The sequence below is a fragment of the Cygnus atratus genome, chromosome 3 (assembly GCF_013377495.2).
Source record: "Cygnus atratus isolate AKBS03 ecotype Queensland, Australia chromosome 3, CAtr_DNAZoo_HiC_assembly, whole genome shotgun sequence".
Classification (NCBI taxonomy): domain Eukaryota; kingdom Metazoa; phylum Chordata; class Aves; order Anseriformes; family Anatidae; genus Cygnus; species Cygnus atratus.
The window spans coordinates 86,832,771-86,852,709 of record NC_066364.1 but is presented as its reverse complement, the minus strand read 5'-3'; the positions used below and the strand labels follow the sequence as shown (position 1 = coordinate 86,852,709).

Here is a 19,939-nt window from a genome sequence, read left to right as displayed (position 1 = left end):
TTAATTTTATACCACCAAACAAAGAAGAGGAGTTAAAAAGAAGTGTTACAACAAAACAGCAGAGTATATTGCTGAAGTAATTTCTACGTGATACAAAGGGACTACAATTTCAATACTTTTGTTTCTAGTAATATTAAAATCGGATCATAAAATGTATTTTTAAAAATAACTGAAGATATAACAGGTATTTCCTTTCAGATAACAAAAAGCGTTCCTAACATGGATCTACACCCTGGTAACCTGCTCTAGTTGGAGGTGTCCCTGCCCATGGCAGGTAGGTTGGAACTAGATGGTCTTCAAGGTCCCTTCCAACCCAAGCTGTTCTATGATTTTATGATCAGAAGAGACTTATGAGGAAACTCTAAGACACTGGATAAGTAATCTTTTTTTTTTTTTATTTCTGCTGAAATAAACAAGATTAGTCCTTCAAACTCATTTTGCATATTGTGGAAATTTAGAATTAACCACCAAATCTGAGAATGGTTTCATTCTCTCTTCAATGACTTTTTCGGAAGTTAACCATCTGCCTTCTCTAGCATTGTTTCCACCTCAGCAATCCCAGATGCACTGAGACCTCTGACAACGAAGAGAGAATTCAGGGGCTTCATTGCAATGGCAGCAAACAGCAGCCTGCCTCAGAAAAACAGGGCTGGCAAACTAGTGAGCGGGCAGAACGGCAGCACTGTTCATGCTATGGCAGAAAACTTCTAGGCCAAGAGGAAACTAGAAGCCAAGAAGCGTAAACAGCATTTGCAATTCAGACAAACATGGTACAAACCACGCTGTTGTACACCTCTAGTTATTTACCGCTGATCACACAGAAAACCAGTAAAAGGATTTCTGAAATTGCATGCCAGCTTTCCAGAAGCAGCAGTATCAGAAATTATTTATTTTGGGGGCTGGTCAAAGATGGACAGAATACAGCTTGTGGCTTTGATTTAAGAAGCAACAGCAGAGAATTTTCAGCTAATGGTACAAACTCAGATTGAAAAATAATGAAAATTCATCCTACAACTCCAGGGAAAAGACTGTTAGCAAGCATTAACACTAAAACCATGTCCAAATCATCCATACCTTTCCTCTGTTCTGTAAGATATTTAGCCCACTATGAAACAGGCAGAAATTTGAAGTTTTTTTTTTTTTTTTTTAAAATGTGTTTGGATATTCCTATAGGGGTCATGTAAAACATGGAGCGAATGAGACATTCAAAGGAGCATTCAAAAGCCTTCTGAACTACTAAGTAATATTCTGCTCATCCAGTTTAAACCAAACCTCTGGTACAAGCAGAGAAATGAGTAAAAATCACTTGGTCTCAGTTGCCTGTTGTACTCGGTGTGCTGGAAGATGCACACTGCCATACCAAATTAGAAGGACAATTTGCCTACTCTAGAAATATTTTTTGAGACAAGTCAGTAGCAGATGCCCTAAAGAAAGTTTTAAGTATCTCTCAAAAGACATATAGGGAATAATGGCCCTCCATGTAGGTCTCACGTTAATCTCCAGTACCAAAGAGATCTTCTCATACCTGTGGCAATGAACAATCTAATGTCATGAATGAAAAAAATCTCCCTTTTAACCAGTTTCTGAATTCCCCATCTCTCTGTTAAGCACATCCTTACAATCATGCAAATTTTCAAAGACGACAAAAAAATCATTTACTTCCTCGTTATTTTCTCAATATTTCAGTATGTGCACTCCATATGTAACTTTTCTCTGATAGCCTGAGTTACTTTAACAACTTTTCTCACCTTTGGAACCCTTCTAATTTTATAGTATCTTTTAAAAGAAGAACACATAATCAAGACTATGTTCTAAATGTAAACGTACCATCACTCTTACAACTAACTACATGTTTTCCAACATCCCTCTCCATACCTTTTCTAAAACATCTCATTAATGTTTGATCTTCCACTACAACTCAGCTCTACGCTGCACATCCATTTCCAGGAAATGAACACTGGAAACCACATGAATAGCTAACTCTTCCTTCTTTCACTTATTTTCAAAGTATGTCTGTGTAAGTTGAATACGTAAGATATTTCCCACATTTGAAAAAAATCGAGAAAAAAAACACAGGACACTCAGATGTCACTGTTTTAGCAAAAAAACACTAGGAATTCATGTACTTTTAAAAAATAATTCACCCAATTTAACATTCAAGTTACATTTCCACTGAATAGGAAACATTGATGTTTAGATGATAATTCGTATGGTAAATCAGATTCTGCTTTTTCACTTTTCTTTGTTATATAGCCTTTTAAAAGTAACAAAGTAGGACTGAAAAAGTGTAACATAATGCCCTTCCCTGGAACACATTTATAGTTTTATTTCCTTCTAGCTATTTGGGAAGCAGAAGAACTACCTTATCAAATTGCATTACTCATCCCTCTAAGCCTGTAATCCTGCATCTTGATAAGAATCAGCATAAGACACTCAAAGAAAAGATAAAAGAAACCTCATATTAAGTCAACAAACCCCGAAATCAAAAAGTTTCTTCACAGATATCTTTTAATTAAAAACTAACTTTGCTCTCAACCTTAAGAACCTACACTTTATCCTACAAAGGGACTGTAATTTGATCATTTTCTAAACGTGTCATTCGGCAGTTGTTAAAGTTCTCCATTACTAAAACAAAATTTTCAACTTTACCTCTATACATTCCTATTTTACTTTGCAGCAGGAGTAATACTTTTCTTCTAATTCAACAAATATTAGTAAGATTTCTTTTTTTAATTCATTTTATTCATATTTTAATTCACTTGGGTAGATTTTTACTTTTTCAACCGTTGCTGGACACACTGGATAATCAATAGTTGTAACTGGAAGTTATTTTGCATGGAAGGCCCTCCTTCACTTGGCACAGAGTATTTCACTCACGCAAAGCAAAATCACAAGGTAAAGACGGCTTTCAAAACCTATAACGTACTGCAAGTTTTTAGCCATAGTTTATGAATATTTAAGTTAAAGCAAGTTCCGTTTATGTTAGGTGTCAGCCCTGGAATGCCTGCAACCCTTACCTTCCAGACCTGTTTACCCATCTGAAACGTCTCATTAACACGTGCTAGCTTTCACTTATTTCACATCCTTTTTTTCCCTTCACATATGATCTCTAGCTCCCCTAGTGTCTTCGGGCTTTTTGTTTCCACTCGATGAGCATTTAGGTTCTGCATTAAAATCTAAAACTTATACATCAGTGGGATGGATGTGTAACAACTTAACCCAAAATACCTTGTAGTACATTATTACAGACTTCTCTTCAAAAACACACTACACAACTCATATTTAAACTTTGTTTTTCCAAGTATTTTTCAGAAAAAAACACACATACAAAACTACTTTAGCTAGGTTTTAACCAACTCCTCAAGGAGACTGCAATACCGCTGTTCCAGCTTCTAAAATCCCAGAAGAGTTCCAAGTTCATACACATACTGAGTCAGCACAATTCATATCAATGGAAATATTGCCTACATTTTAGCACAGCAAAGGCACTATATTGGCTCAAGTAAACATCTAACATATAAAGAAAATTTTACTTGACAAGAGCAGATATAAATCCACACTCTATTTTCACATTTTAAGATAAACAACGTGGTTTAGGACAACTATTACATTCATTCTGGCACCTAGAGCTTGCATTTTCTGACTAAAAAATTGCTAAGAATTTGTGTATACATAAGACTGAATCAGACTTTTTATAGAACAACAAGAATACCTAATTCTGGAAAATATGCTTGTCTATATTTATTATTATATATATATTATTATATATTATTATTATTTGTCTTGTATAAAAAATACAAATTCAAAATGTGATTTTTCAATTTGTTTCAAGGTCCATTACAACAACTACGGCATGAAGAGCTTCCTTGCAAACTATGAAATAAGGATCGGTATCTTTGAAAGCACACACTCTTAAACTTGCACGCTATTTAAAAACAATGAAATCACTTGAAATTTGTGATTACACCAACTACACGCACTAGTTAAGCAATACACACAATTCTTTTTTGTACCATTACCCTATTTACCTGTCTGTCTGTAGCTTCCAAGTTCGAGTGTGCTGAGCTGCATCTCCATGGTGCTGCTGGTGCAAATGCTGAGGATGCCTCCTTTGCTGCTGCTCTTGCTGGACTTCTACCCAACATGGAGGGACAGTGGCTGAAAATCGTGGTGTCAAGGTCTCAAAACGGGTCAGTTCTACCAGGGACGTCAGTGTTTCAAGGGAAAATGGCTGGTCCACCAAAAGATCAACTCCTGAATAATTATAGAACATACATATTTGTTATACAGATGTATTTATTTCCCAGAACATCCTATAAACTGTTTGAAATATAACCAAACTGCTATAAGTGAAATTAACGTCTGTGTGACACAAAGATTAAAAAAAGTGCTAGCACTGAAGCCAGTATCCTTTGAAGCTAACTTATTTGGAGTAAGTTTACTAAGTATTGAGATCTCTGAGCATGCTGTCTGAGATTCAGCCAGAAGCATCCCAAGAAGTAATTAGCCGGCTACACTTTGATAATATAAAGCTGATTAAAACAGTTTCATACCCTTGTGGACACAAAAAAACCCCTAAACTTTTATATTCCATGAAAACAGGCACATGGAATTACTACACAATCAAAATATTTTTATCACTGTTGTTTAAGACACTGATTTGGCACCTGCTTATCGATGCAGACTTATTTTATGGTAGATCAGTAGAATGTTTTGGAAGCTCTCAGTTTAGGTTAAAAGAGGAATAAAGGAAAAACAAGCATGCTTTATATAATGCACTTAAAAGACGCCGTTCCTAAACAAGTATCTTGTCTTCACAGTCAAGTCTTGCCCTGAGGAAACAGGTTTACAGGATAATAATCTAGAACTCTAAACTATAATTAGGTTTCCTCAAACATAAACATTGAAAATATTAGGGAAAATAAGATATGCGTAATGTCCATTTTCTTAGATTTCGAGCATTTTCTCTTCAAAATATGTTTCAGAAAAAAACTTCTGGTTGTAAAGGAAAACTTACCACCAAAAGAAACACCACACCCTCAGTGCATAGTCTAGAGACTATCTTGCAAAGCAAGCATGAGTGAAATCAGAGTAACAACAAGATCACATCCTCCAGCTTAAGAGGAGAAAACACACACAATTCTTCCAGAAAAGTGAAGAAACTCAAGATGAGAGACCCAGGGTCAGGCAGAAAATTCACTCATACTGCAGAAGCTGTAACTTCTGCTTTTTAGCCTATGATGCGCGAAAATGCTGAAAAGATTAAAAATGCCTTAGAAATTTAATAATACAGAAAACACCTTTGATTTTATTTATCTTTTACTGCCAAATATGAACCTTATTAACTGTGTGACATTGCAACAAGAACTGAGATCATAGCTCAAACTCTGTTTCAATTCAGTATTTCAATAGATTGGATTTTTTTCTAATTTGCTTTCCTTCCCCCTCCAAAAGAAACAGTTACAGATTCAGAGCAACCATATACATCAGGCCCTGAAGCTGAAAAATTAAAGACTTAAGTATGCTTGACAGCACTGGAAAATTATCTTCTTTTGTAAAATTACATGATTTTTATTGTACTGTAATAATGAGTTATAGTAAGTTGAAGTACTAGTAGTAAAATAGAAAAGGGGTTTCAAACTGGTTCCGAGTTGCTTCTAAAAAAAAAAAAAAAAGGCATATTTTACATTACTTTACCACAAAAACACCCCTTCCCTTGAACGGAAATTGTAATTTTAACCTAATCAAGATGTATGACCTGGTAGTGTTAACACATTTCCTTCTAAAACAATACCCTTTAAAATGCAGCCAAACTGCAAATGCAACTGTTCCAGAATGCCTACAGTGGAGAAACAAACATATGAACAAAATACTCAATATAATACGTACAATATACAGACAAAAGCTTGTGCTTGTCACCGGGGGCTCTATCCTGACCACAGTAGCTATTAGCTACAGTTTCAGAGAACACCAAAGTGATTTCTTAAAAACAGCCTGATGCTGTCTGCCACCAACTGTGACATAGGACATAGGTTAAGGCTTTATGCTCGGTCAGATCAGCCTAGGAGTTCAGTTCCCCAGAAGAAAAAATCCTTCTATTGAGCTATGTCTGTCTGAAAAACATGCAAAGAAACGGACAAAAACATTTCTTCTTGACATACCTGGATTAAAAGAGAAGCAACAATGATGTGATGGATGTTGGGGACAACGCCTGAAGATGAACCCTATCATTCTGACAGCTTCATTACTTTAGAGAATGTTTGCACAGTCCCAGCAATCACTCACACACACATTAAGACTCCAGTATTATGGGCACAAGTATTCGTAACCCGGGTAGCTCAGACTAAGAGCTCTGCAATCTTTTAGGTTCAACCTCCTGCCTAGCCCCTCATTTGGGGGCTGGCTTCCAATGATTATCCAACTTCTCACAGCTTCTAGGAGCTCAGCCTGAGACCACAGCAGAACAGTACTCAATTTGTCTGACCACTGCTGTTTCCAGCATCTCATTGGGAACAAGTACAGACCAAGATCAAGCAACACTACACTATCTGAATTATATTAGTGCTTAAAGGAAGACCTGCAACTTGTGGGCAATTTAAATGTGTAACTATTTAGAAGTCCACACATAAGTAAATCTGTTGCACTAGGTCATATTTAAGCACAGTCTATACTGAAGGCTGCATGAAGAAGAGAAGGAGAGTTAAAAATAAATAAATAGATTTGCCAACACATTACTGGCAGAATTTAAATGGTAATTATCATCAGTTTGATTCATCAGGTTGGTCAAAGTTACCCTCTGAGTCGAAGTCACTTAAATCTGATAATAAGCTATTATAGAGGGAATGCATCTAATGAAGCAGATTTATGTCCTGAATATTCACATTCTCTATGAAGATTTTACTGCTTTATTTGCCATTACCAGAAGAACAAAGGTGCAGAAGAAAGCCACAGCCTTCCTTCCCTCACGTATGTATAGCAGTTTATTACTTAGCAGTTTTCAAACTTCAGGAATGGCTCCTTTGGAGAAAAAGGAACAGCACGAGAAATTCAGTCCTCTAAGCCACAGTGCAGAGCAGAAGACAGCAACTGCTGTACTGCTGCTTACAGATAATCTTATACTGAAAACCAACTTTTCCATCCCTCTTTTGATTTCCTTCCCTTTCTTCTAAGTAAAACCAGGGACCTTACAAACAGAGCACAAAACAACACATCATAGGGCTGGATGCAAGTAGGATTTTGGGGAGAGAGACAGCAAGTAAACTGGTGACAGTGAAGATGCCATTCATTATCCAGAACCATCCCTGTATTGCCACTCAGTCCCTCCCAGCTTCTCTGTCCTCTGCACCTGCAGTAGACACTCCACCATCACCCACAAAAAAAAATAAACATCATTTCTCTGACAGTCATGGCTGCAAGAATAAATGACATTCTACCACTGCTTTGTCTTCATACTTCAGATTCCTTTTTTTTTTTTTTTTTTTTTTTCAAATTTAAGAGTCATCGGTTCCCTGCATAGTCCTACTTTTGTCCCAACAGACATGACCAAAACCTCCAAACCCCAACTGAACTAAAATAATGTGTCTCTATCAACAACAGCTGCAGGTTAAAACAAAATGAAAAACATAACAGTTTTACAGTTCTCTCATCAACAATTCCCCCAAACAACCACCACCAGCAACAAAAAAGCTAGACTAAGAAAGATACTTCAAAAACCTCAACATGACTCAAATCTTCCTCAGGCTTAACCAGCAAAATTAGATCTGTTAAGTCTTAGTGCCAAATTATTTACAATGAAGTATACTTCATGTGGACTGAGAAAAGATACGAGGGCCCCACAGGAGCTCACATAACCTGCACACGCACCGTTTTTCCCTACAAGCAGGAGGAGACCCTCCCTTTTTCTACCTTTTTACGCTGACTATTTAAAGGAACATTACCTATCACCAAAACACCTGTTTTACCCAAGTGGGCCAGGATACTACAAAAGGAAGCGGATGGCAGAAATGGTGTACAAGAACTGCAGTAAAGACAAGACCTAAATATCATGTTTAATCTAAAAATGGAATTTGGACAATTAGAAACAATTGTTTCTTTCAGTCCAAGGACAGACAACCTTCCAGGAAGCAAACTGATATGTAAATGACAGCAGAATTTGAGCAAGGCTCAACCTAAATCAACTACAAGAAACAGAAATCCAAGAGTTAATATCTTAAGTTTATTTCACAACAGCAACTGCACTACTTTAAGTATAGACACCATTAACTTCATTGTGTGCGACAATACTTATCAAATAAACTTTGCAGTTTTCTTAAGTAGAGCTGTACATCATCTGCATGAAGCTAAGACAACTTTAGATGATGAACATATGATTTTTGTTCCAAATAAGCAATTCAAGCCTATTTAAATTGTGAGGGAAGTTCAGTGTCTGCACAATTACCTGTTTTTTTTTCCTTGTTTGCCCTACTTATGATAACATGCAATGATTGGAAAAACAGTTACACAGCAGGTTTTTTTGAGAATCAGGAAGTGCTAAAATGTTACACTTGTACACAAGCAGTGACAAATATACATAAAAATTACAGAACTCAACCACAGGGCAATAAAAAAAAAGTATAAAACAACATGCTATTAAATAACTCACAATCACTTCACCATGCAACTTCCAAGAATAATAAAAGCATTATAATTAGGTATGTTTAAACATGTACAATTTACCTGTAATGCCTGGACTAGAAGGGTTAGATAAGGGCTTGGCGCCTTCTGAAGACTGTTCTACACTTTTGGAAAGGGACCCATCTACGAGTATATCAGCTTCATCTATGTCATCACAGGTTCCTCCAATCTGAAGGAAATGAAGTTCTCCACCTAAAATCGCCACAGACAATGAAAGAAGCAAATTTAGACAGGCATACAGTTAAACTTGATTCGTAAGACAAGCTTCCAGACAAAGTGCTACATGATTATGACTGTAATTATATAGGACCTGGAACTGGCATTATTATACATGAGAACTCATTTTGCTTTATTACTACGACATTTTTCAGGGTGACCTACCAAAATACTAATTTCAGTTGGGAATGTCATAAAGGGAAAGAAAATATCAGGGAAGAGGGGGATAAAAGGCAATTAACTAAACAAGTCCCAGCAGAAACTCCGATTGTAATGATTGCAATGCTTTCCATAACCCAAATCATGAGTTAAACAGAAAATGTTCCATCACGTCAACTAAGGCCTTCACTACTTGGTTTGTACACATTGCATACATTTCCTTTCCAAGTTCAATATCTGAGAACCGAACAAGTCATTTTCCCACTGAACTCTCCTAACTAAAGGGCTCTTCATATCTTTTATCAGACTTAGAATAACAATGCTGATCAGTACAACAGTCAGAACGGCAATTCCAAACAAAATATTCAGTGGACAAAATGGTTTGGTGGAATCCTTAAATCATTCAATGAAGGTGCCCATTATAAATGACAGAATTCATCTGCGCATATCACCATTGGTAAACAGAGAAATCACTGAGAAAAAATGCTCAATTTTACATAAGGTCAGGGAAAAATGTTTTTAACAGTTTCAGTAGTCACAAAAATCCTAATTACTGGGATGTATATAGAGAAGAAAAATCCTGGAAGGCCTTCCATGTTTTTTTTTTCTGAAAATTGATAGCAGAATGCCCTTCAGCACCTGACTCGTTATGAAAAACCCTGTTAGGCAAACTATCCAGGTAAACTGAAACAAACAAACAAACTTGAGATAATGTAGGTAATAAAAATCCAAAATTAAAGCATAATCAGCAGGTACATGTTTTTCACTGGGGGAGCAGGAGGAAGTGAAACGCACAGAGATAAAGGCACAGAGAGAGATGGTGCAAGGTTTACTGGATCTCAGTAAGAAAGGCCCATTAAAAATGCCTTAATAACATTACTGTTTTAACAAGACAGAATGAAAAGAGGACTATTAGAGCTTGAATCACCAAAAAGGAGGAACCTCCCAGCAGACAGTGCTACATGCTGTGGGAAAATCCATCTGGGGGTCAGAGTGATACTGCGTGAAAACAGGGTTCCCAGTGTCTGAAGGGACATAAGATTTACTATCCATATTTTTCTTTTCATTTTTTCTCTTTAAAACAGCTATTTTATTAAGCCACTAAGCCATTTGCTATTGGGCCTTTCTTACAGCCCAAGAAGCCCATACTGCCTCTTCTGCCCTCCACACCCCCCCTCCCCCGATGCAGAACAGTACATCAGTAGCAGATGCCAAGAGTGGAGAAAAAAAGAATAGTTCTAGTAAATAATGCTTAGAGTGAACTTCCTTAAGATTATATAGCTCACAATTATAGCAATTAAGTTTATATAGCTCACAATCATATAGCAATTTTCTTAAACAATGAGAATTAGGGACATGTTAAGAAACTCAGCTCCACTGGGTAATAAGCCAGACCTCAGTTCTTTCCCATCCTGTTTACCGTTCAAAGATCAATGATCAGAATGATCTCAGTGACCAAAACCTGAGAATCTCCTGTCCTGGAAATAAGCACAGCTGAGTGAAATGGAAGTTCAGACTGACCTGACCATTTGCCAGTTGTATGGCTCAGAGCAGGAGACACTGAAGAGCTTGGGGAAGTTGTGGGCTTGTCTAAGGGAATGTTATGCCAAGGTCTCTCTTAATCTGTAGATGGTTGGATTTGTTTTGTTTTAACCAACGATCATTTTGGAATTGATCATTAGCTAATGAACTGCCAATAAATTGCTAATTGCTAATAGTAGCAAGTACTGCTAATTAACAACAGCAAAAAACTGCCTTATGATTTTATCTGTACTACAAGAGGAAGAGCAAGTCCCAGCACTCTTCCAAGAAAAACTCTGTGCTAAACTTGAAATGTCTCACTTATTTGTCGTTTTTAAAAAGCTTCTGTAAAAAAACTTTATCATGAACATCAGCAATACAGTATTAGCCTATAAATTAATTAGTGCCTGTGCAAGCTTTCCAAAACCCTGCAGGTGGCTTTGCTTCTGTGTCACAAAAGAGGTGGTTGTTCTCACAGAACATCTGAAGATGACCTTCTGATGATGCATGCTTATTTGTTGTAGAGTTACCATAGCTCCTATAGTCAAGTGCCAGGAAAAAAGTCTGTACAGAAGTCAATGCTGATTTGTCATCCTTGCTTTATTTATTTATTTACTTACTTGTTTATTTGAGTTCTTACTGGCTCGTGGTACATACTACCAGACTGAAAGGGACTTGCTCATCTGGTACTTTCTAATTCTAGTAGTAAACATCGTAATTAGTAGTTTACCTGAAGACTTCAATGTTTGTATCACTTTTGGACAGAGATGACAAATGCTTCTGTTGCACTAGCAAGAAGACATTAAAGCTCACATTGACTTTCTCAGTGGTCATAAAGGAGAATAATTAGAAAACAACACCACCATATTTCCTGAAAACAGCAGGTAACACATTTAAAACATGGGTAGAATCATAGAATATCCCGAGTTGGAAGGGACCCATAAGGATCATCGAGTCCAACTCCTGACACCGCACAGGTCTGCCCAAACGTTTAGACCATGTGACTAAGTGCACAGTGCAATCGCTTCTTAAATTCAGACAGGCTGGGTGCAGTGACTGCTTCACTGGGGAGCCTGTTCCAGTGTGCGACCACCCTCTCGGTGAAGAACCTCTTCCTGATGTCCAGCCTAAACCTCCCCTGCCTCAGCTTAACACCGTTCCCACGGGTCCTATCACTGGTGATTAAGGAGACTAGGTCGGCGCCTGCCTCTAGTTTAATTCTGAATTGTATTTAAAATCTGTAACTTGCTCAGACTTAAGAACCTGGTGGGTTAGTTACACAAATGGAACGTAAAAATCATAAATCCATCCAAATGAATCCCAAGTTTCCTTCCATCAAACCAGTGATCAGTTCCAGGAAGGCAGTGTTGGCACAACTTAGAAGACATGTCAGAGATGAGGTCACTGCAGCCAAAGCCAATTTGGCAACGTGTTTGATACACTGAAGGTATCCTGCATCCTGGCAGGAACTTGGAACAATGACACTGATGTTGACAGCTATCACGACACAAGCACACAACCAAACAATACCCCAAAGATAAAGGCATTAAGAATGCTAAGCCATACCACAGGCAACCAGCCACTAAACAACTTCAGTCCTTCTTGTCTCACCATTGGGTTTCGGAGGAAGGGTTAGTTCCCACATACTAGTTGGAAACACCTGAAAAATTTCCCCAAGAAAGCTTCCCAGAAGCCTCACTCTAACAGAATTTTCTCTATTCTTGGACATTTCAGCTGTAAAATTCCATCCTGGGTCATGAAAAAATAGAATGCAATTGAATAGAGACGAGTGAAAGTTACCATGCCAGGCAAGAAATAATTAAATGCATTATTATGGGAAAAAGGAAAATCAGCTAGCCAGCAGTTCTGTAAAAGAGGTTCTTGTGAGTCACAAGATAAACCCGATTCAGTTTCCTGCTCCAAAGTGCAAACATCCTAGTGTGTACATGCACAGACGGTATGTACAGAGCGCAGAGATATTAAATAGAAAAGAAGAATTCCTTTAAAGACATCTGTAGGATTACTGTGTCTGTTTTTGGGTCAAGAAGCATGTGGACCTGAGAAGATCTTTTGGGAATGGAGTGATGCTTTTTTTCAAAAAAAAGTTTAAAGTTTAAAGGGAAGTTTAAAACAACTGGAGGTATTGAGCTGATGAAAACAAATGGCTGGAGGTCCCCACTCCCTTTTTTGTAGGGATCTTTGCCATGTCAATTAAGGACAGCACAACTGACTCCAATCAGCACAGATAATACAGACTAGAGACCAGAAAAAAATATTCATCAAGGACATTGTGCATTAGAACAAATTCCGTGAACGGGCTGTTACCTCTCCAGTGTGGAAGAACCTCAAAAACAGGTTGATCTCCTTCTGAAAGGGTAAGTGTAATTGATCCTGACCTTAAGATGATCTCCTTAGGATCATTTCCAACACTAATCCTGGCAAAAAACCTCAGCCCCTCCCATCCCCATTAGATCCAATTGCCTTTGAAGGCAGAAAATTGAAAACACTTGACTGATTCCTCAACTTCAGATATGCTAATGTACAAGGCTGACAAAGCCTAGTGACAGAGACAAATAAGACATGAAAACAAAAACAGGAAAAAAAACTACAGAGAGTGATAAATACACTCCATATAGCTCAAAAGCAAGAAGTTTGTTATAACTGAGTGGCACAAGATTTGGTGGCGTTCGTTCTCAAATGTGTGGAAGTGCCATCCAGTTCTGTCAAGCTTGCTACAAGAAATATTAGCATATACAACTCATTTTTGACAAGACCAAACTGTAGTCTGAAAAATCGTTACTTCCTCGACAAAGAAGAGTGACAAAAACTCCTATTATAACGCAGCACCGCAGGCAAGAACTTGGCAAAATTATGTACACAAAAAGAATGCCCCAAAACATGGCAAAACAGACATTTAAAGAAAAAAGTGCTTATAGATGAACATATAAAACAACTGCTAAGGTATTAATGTGCAGGATGAATTACATACGATGTTTGTGGTCTTCTTCTACAGTTTCCATTTTTTTTGAGTAATTTAGAAAAAGACAATATCCACCAGAACTGATCCAATGTGCTCTAGAAAATACGGCGTGCAAGAAGCTGGTTATGCAACTGCAAGTGGAGCTGGGAAGCAACATAGGTAGAAAAGAGGATTGCTAGAATAAAAAAGCAGTAAAGTTCTTCCTTCTTATCATGAAAACAAGTAGAAACATTACTTTTTTCTTCCCACTGCTTTTCCCCAAACTACTTCAATAATTAAACTGAAAATATAACTAAATTAATTTAGGAAATTACTGAAGAATCATTTTTTAAAACAATCAAATCAACCTTCTGTTGAGACTTTTGCTAGTTGTAGTGCAAAACCAAATACTAACATTTTCAAGACGAATCAATATGGAAGTGATTTAATGCAAAACCTTCGCTCGCTATGGATGTGTTAAAAGCAGATTTGTGAAAGAATTAGATTGCAAACTTCAGGTGAGCACAATCCAAGAATACTTCACTGACTTGAAAGTACTCAAGCACTCAAAAGCCACTATACAGATTTTAGCACCTACTTAATCATACAGTCTGAGTGAAAAGTACTTGCTTTATTTATCCCAGCAACACCCTGAAAGTTTCTACTTCTGAGATCATTTGATTTATTTGAAATGCCACCCCACTTCCCTACTTCATAATATTTCTTCAGAAGGATTCAGACCTTGAAGTTCCTAACATCGGTAGCAGTGAAAGACTAAGGAAACAACCCAAAACAATCCAAGAAAAGATAATAGTAGAATGTATGCTGTGGACTGTTTACTTAAGCAATTTTTGGTAGGCCTGTAATAGTTAAAGGAAAAATGATTAGATGAAAACAGATTTAAAGAGTGCAGTGATAACTGTAGCCCTTGAAATTTACCCATCCAAACCGAATTATATCTGGTCCTCTTAAACACCAGATAATAGAGTTCAAGTACCACTAGAAGGCCACTCCACTGCTGTCAGCCTGCTGCATAGCTTAATAATAAAGAATATTTTGGATGCTACTGAATTTAAGCCAAGTTACATATTAATGACACAATACAAAAATGTTTAAAAGCCCCGAGTGATAACAAAGCACTGCTAAGAGGGATATTAACCATAGTTTACCTTGGCCAAGGGTAAGAGAAGAAAGCAAAACACAGAGAGATTAAAGTCTACTCTTTGCTTGACAGAACTGGAACCAAGAATATACTTCAACACATCGCCCCAGAGGTCAACTACAGACACTCCTTCACAGAGAAGCACCTGAGGCTGACACCAAGGTGCAATATTTTTAAGTGGGATAAGAATAATTATTCCCAACCCACAAAGATGGTTGAAGTCAAATGCAAGTCGAAAACATCTTTACATAGAAACACTCAAAGCCTGGAACACCCATTCACACAAATATATCTTTTTCCAGTTATATCTTAAGGGCAGCTACAGAGAAAATTATGATCTACCAAGGATGCTAGTACATCAACAAGCATCTTCTACTGGAACAGCAGAGAGAGTTGGCTTTTCTACATCCAGAACTTGGAGATGTTCAAGGACCTTCTCCCACCACCTAAGCAAGTAAATAGTAAAGAATATACTGCTCAGCCTATATTCTTGAACACTTTTCCCATGACCTCCAAGCATTTCCAGTGCACGTTTGTTCAAAAGCATTTACTTAACATTTTCACCTGCGTCACTGCACTGCAAGCTACTTGCTAGGATTAACATTCAAAACACTGGTGAACGCGGCCCTTCTCCTTTCAACACCAATCTTCCTTACAAGGTCTGAGTGCAGGCACATCCCCTACATGGCAGTTACAACAGAAGAGCAAAGACTGCAAAGGGATTTTGGAAGAAGCCTAAGAAAACTGCATTTAAGATAAAATAATGATAAATCTTTTTGGCCATCTGGCAGATAAGGAAGCAATTTTACCCACTTACAGTAGCAGGATTAAAGGATGGTTATGACTGAACGAAAGTTAAGGGAAATCTATTCCTTACATTGTTTTTCCATTCTAAATCTTGGTGTATATTTGAATAAGTTAAGTAAATAGTTGAGCTTTTTGGTTTGCTCTTTCTTTTAGTATTTCTGAGTTTTATATAGTACTTTTATTTATACTTAAGATCAGATCATTCTTTAAAAAGCTCCCAATTTCAGCATAAAATACTAGGACTCAAAGGTTTCAGATGTATCTTGTATAAGATCCTGAAATCCAGACTTCTAATGAATATTGGTCCCTAGACATTTGTGATGACTTTGTACTTAATTTCTCAAAAGTGAAAAAACTATACAAGCAGAAGCGACCAAAATGTGTGTGTGTATATAAATATATATATATATATATATAACTAAATTGAAAACTTCTAAAGATGTTTAAACAACCAAAATATTTTTGAAATTCATTTTAAAATGGTTGCAGAACAAAAAAACAAGTTCTAGATAGAGGCATGGTGGGTGTAAATCAAAGGCAAGAACAATCAATGAATAAAAAATTGAAGAGTTATTGAAGTACTATATTCAAAAGGGGAAATTTGATGGCAGAGGAATGAATGCCTGTGGTTTACAGGACCACAGAACAAAAAGAGAATCCCAGTCATCTTAAAGGCAGCAAGAACAAAAGAACTTGCAGGCAAAGGTATTTATAAATTACTAAATGGACACTATAGCACTCTCAGAAAAAAATAAAGAGGTTTTTACTGAAAAAGCAGAATGATGTCCTTGTCTATTATGAGGAAGACAAACTATTCTCCAGTCAGTAACAGAAGTGGTGATTATAAATGCAGAAGAGACAAATACTCCTACACACACACAGAATAAATGCTCCCAGATCAACAGACCTGCGTCTTACATTCGAGGTCTCAAAACAGGTTTAGGTAATACCAAACGCAACAACATCATTACCATACACGCTAACACTGGATGGAAAAATAGCATGCACAGAAACAGCAAGTCCTTTAACTGTTGTCATTAGCCTTAAACACAAGACAGACAGAATAGATTTCATGTGAGAATTAAATGAATAGCAGTACAATCCTGTGGGAAAATGCTTAGCAAGGTTGTTTTTAAATGGGATTTGATGTTTGACCAGTAGAGGTAAAAACATGACATGTATATACATATATATATAAAATAATGATATATAATAAGAAATATCTATATGATACATACAGTTTTCAAAAGCAATTAATCTTTGGGTTAGAGCTCTATTTTAACTAGGAAAAAACGTGCATTATTAAATAAAGCTCAAACAGTTCAATAGCTGTTTCTACCAAAAGAGGACAATGTAATAAATCCAAATGTTTCCATTGGCAATCTGCAAATATCAATACTAGTTGTTAACAGTCAATGTTTTCAATCATATTAAAATAAATATAAAGTTTCCACCGCCAAAACTCACAGTAGGTACGTGATAAACACAGAGTCCTTAGCAGGCAAAATTTTTACAATAAGCTAGACTATCAGTTAGAAAAAACAAGTAGGCCTGATTTAACAGCCACTCATCTGAAGACTACATAATTAACACGATGCAACCGAGAAAGTGTAAATGTGACAACTGAAATTCTAGAGGAGATAAAGTTCAACATGGTGGGAGTTCCTCTGTGATGTGTGAACCATCCCATCAGCTTATCACTTAAAGAGACTAAGCATTTCCACTGTAGCTGCATTGGAGTGCCGGAAAGCTAGATAAGGACACGGGCGCATGGAGGAATTCAGGGTGGTAGGGGCAGGTTCAGCTCTTCTCCTGTGAAGCAGCAGTTGGCTGGACTTCAGTTAGACTCCTCTCCCACCTGCCCTTTACCCCCCCCCAAAATGTACTGTGTTTCTTAAAAAGGATTTAACAATCCCGCATACATGGTCCTGGCTCTCAGAGTCAAGACAGAATAATTCCAATTGCAAAAAGGCCTGAGCAGAACCAGCAGCCCCATCTGAAAGTAGACACAATCTTAATAACTTATCACTTGATTAAGGTACAAAAGCATCACCTTCTCTACTGTCTTGAATATCTCCAATACATACAGAAGACATTTTTCTGAAACACCTATCTCCAGAACAGAAATTAATACATTAAAAAAATCCTTTTGCTTTGGATTTAAGCAGATCTGTGATGCTACAACAACAACATTAACCAGTACACTGGACATATCCAAGAGTAATCCCCATTTTAGACATGAAAATCCACGTTTAAGAGGAGGAACGGAGCCCTTGCTCTCTAGAACAAAAGTAAACTGTAGGTAAATTCAATGGCATTTGCCTATTACTATCTTGAAACTCATAGCCTACCATCTAACATTCTATAATACAATCCAAATACAGCAATATAAAGCATGAAAAAAATTTTTTTAAAAGAGTCTTACCTTTGGTGCATGCACATAATCTGTCTGTGCCCGAACAGTATATCACAGAGACAAACATATCTGGTTCCTCAGTGCCCTCTTTTTTAGGTGGCTCCACTTTGGCCAGAATTTCGAAGTTCGAAAGATCTAGTATTTTTACATATCCTCCCTGAGTAGTTATTACCAGGTGCCCAAGAGTGGAAATCTCAGATCTTCTCTCTCTCCCACTGCCATTTTTAGAAGTTAATTGCATTTCCTCTACAGGCTCCTCACAGTCATCCTCTCGATTATCCAATATATCTGGTGGGAGCAAAATCATTGAGGTAATTGTGTCTTGGGGGTCTTTGATATGCTGGATTTTTACTGGTTCCTCCTCTAGAGTAACTATTCTAGTGGCATAATTCATTTTATAAAGCACTAGGTATCCACCGCTAACACTTCTCTGTTCAGGCTGAATTATTAAAGGAGTTGTTGGTACATCTGCTGGTGACTCATGTTGGATTACATCGATACTTGTGCCATTCACTACAGCAAGACTTGATTCTATTTCACCCTTCCTTCTATTACATAGTGCCGAGTTTAATTTATTTAAATTATTCAAGGCCTCTACTTGATTTATTGCACTCAGAGATTCGACAGGACAAGTCCGCAGTCCTACTAACAAATGAACTCCATCTGCACAAGGAGTGATTGAATCTACACACAGGTTCTCCTCCTCTGCAAACTTTGGCAGACGCAGGCACTGAACCAAAGTCCCAGGCTTGGGAACCATAGAGCTCCACTTGTCCGAGTCCGGAGAAGTTAGGTTGGCTGCAGCATCTGCAAACTGCTGAATGTAAGTCACAGGGGGATCCTGCAACAGCAACTGTTCCTGGCTGTCCAGCTCCATTTCAATGATCTGTGGAACTGTGAAACCATCATCGTGCATACTTTTACTCATAATATTGTTCATCTGTGAAAAAAGTTTTCCTGCTTTTTCATCAGACTCCTTAATGCTGTATAGCAGCAATACAGGTAAAGTCCTCCTTACCAGAGGGGAATTCAGTTCTGAATTAGTGCAGGATTCATTGTCAGTTGATCCCTGTTCTGAGACACTCTCACCTCGAGTCCTGCTTAAGCCATCCAGTGACCGCTGAGAGTTACTGCTAACAGGAGAGGTAGCGGGTGATTTGTATGTTAAGAGACCTCCAGCTAATAAACAAGGAAAGGGAATGTTGTGTTGTTCCAGATGTTTTTCCTTCATCTTTTCACTCTTACAGTTGGCCAAACAGGGATTTGCACCAAGTTCTTCTAGATCCTTAACCGTGTCTTCCAGAACGTTTGCAACAATTTCCCACTGAAGTTTCTCAGGTTGCTGAAGAATGCTGAGAGCTGTTATATCAAGACTGACTTCCATAGTTTCTTTCTGTGATGTATGCCCTTTAAACAGAAATGATTAATGTAATATGTTTAAAATAAAAAGGAATTGCACTACATATATTATGGACTTATTCTCATAATTAAGGAAAAGTTTCTGCTCTACAGTTTCAGTATGTTGTAACATTCTGTAAGTTCAAGACTTGTTAGTCATGAAACAAAAGAAAAGGCCTAGAAACATTCTTTCTACATAGACTAATGGTTCTCCTGATTTTATCAACCAGTGATAGTAAAGAAAACAGGACAATAGCTCTCCCGATACACAGTAAGACCTTTTCAACAATTATTTTACTCAGGTTAGACCACCATACTAAAACCCAACTAATCCGATCATTTCATTTTCTACCCTGTACCACCCCTCTTCCTAGACAGCTCAGCACCATCTACAATCTGCAACTCAGCAGATTCGTTCTCCACTCTCAGCTGTAAAACATTTAATTTTACTCTAAACTTTGAGTTACCACCACATAACAGACAATACAAAAAGCTCTCTAAGCTACTATAAAACACAACACTGTAAACAGTTCAGATGGGCCTAATGAAATTAAACAGCACTGCAAGAATAACAGTGAATTGGAAGAGTTCAATTAAGTAATGCAAAAATTTAATTGATTACAAAGGA

The 19,939-nt window shown here is 37.4% G+C and overlaps 1 protein-coding gene across 2 annotated transcripts in view; it reads right to left on the bottom strand.

Annotated features, from left to right (window-relative positions):
* Positions 1 to 19,939, bottom strand: part of BIRC6 (baculoviral IAP repeat containing 6) — a 178,099-nt gene that overhangs the window by 132,099 nt on the left and 26,061 nt on the right. For both annotated transcript variants that reach the window (XM_035564936.2, XM_050709359.1), the window contains exons 10-12: positions 17,923 to 19,320; positions 8,716 to 8,865; positions 4,029 to 4,254 (exon numbers count right to left, since the gene is read on the bottom strand). In XM_035564936.2, the coding sequence (XP_035420829.1) occupies positions 4,029 to 4,254; positions 8,716 to 8,865; positions 17,923 to 19,320 (1,774 nt within the window). The remainder of the gene's footprint in view (positions 1 to 4,028; positions 4,255 to 8,715; positions 8,866 to 17,922; positions 19,321 to 19,939) is intronic.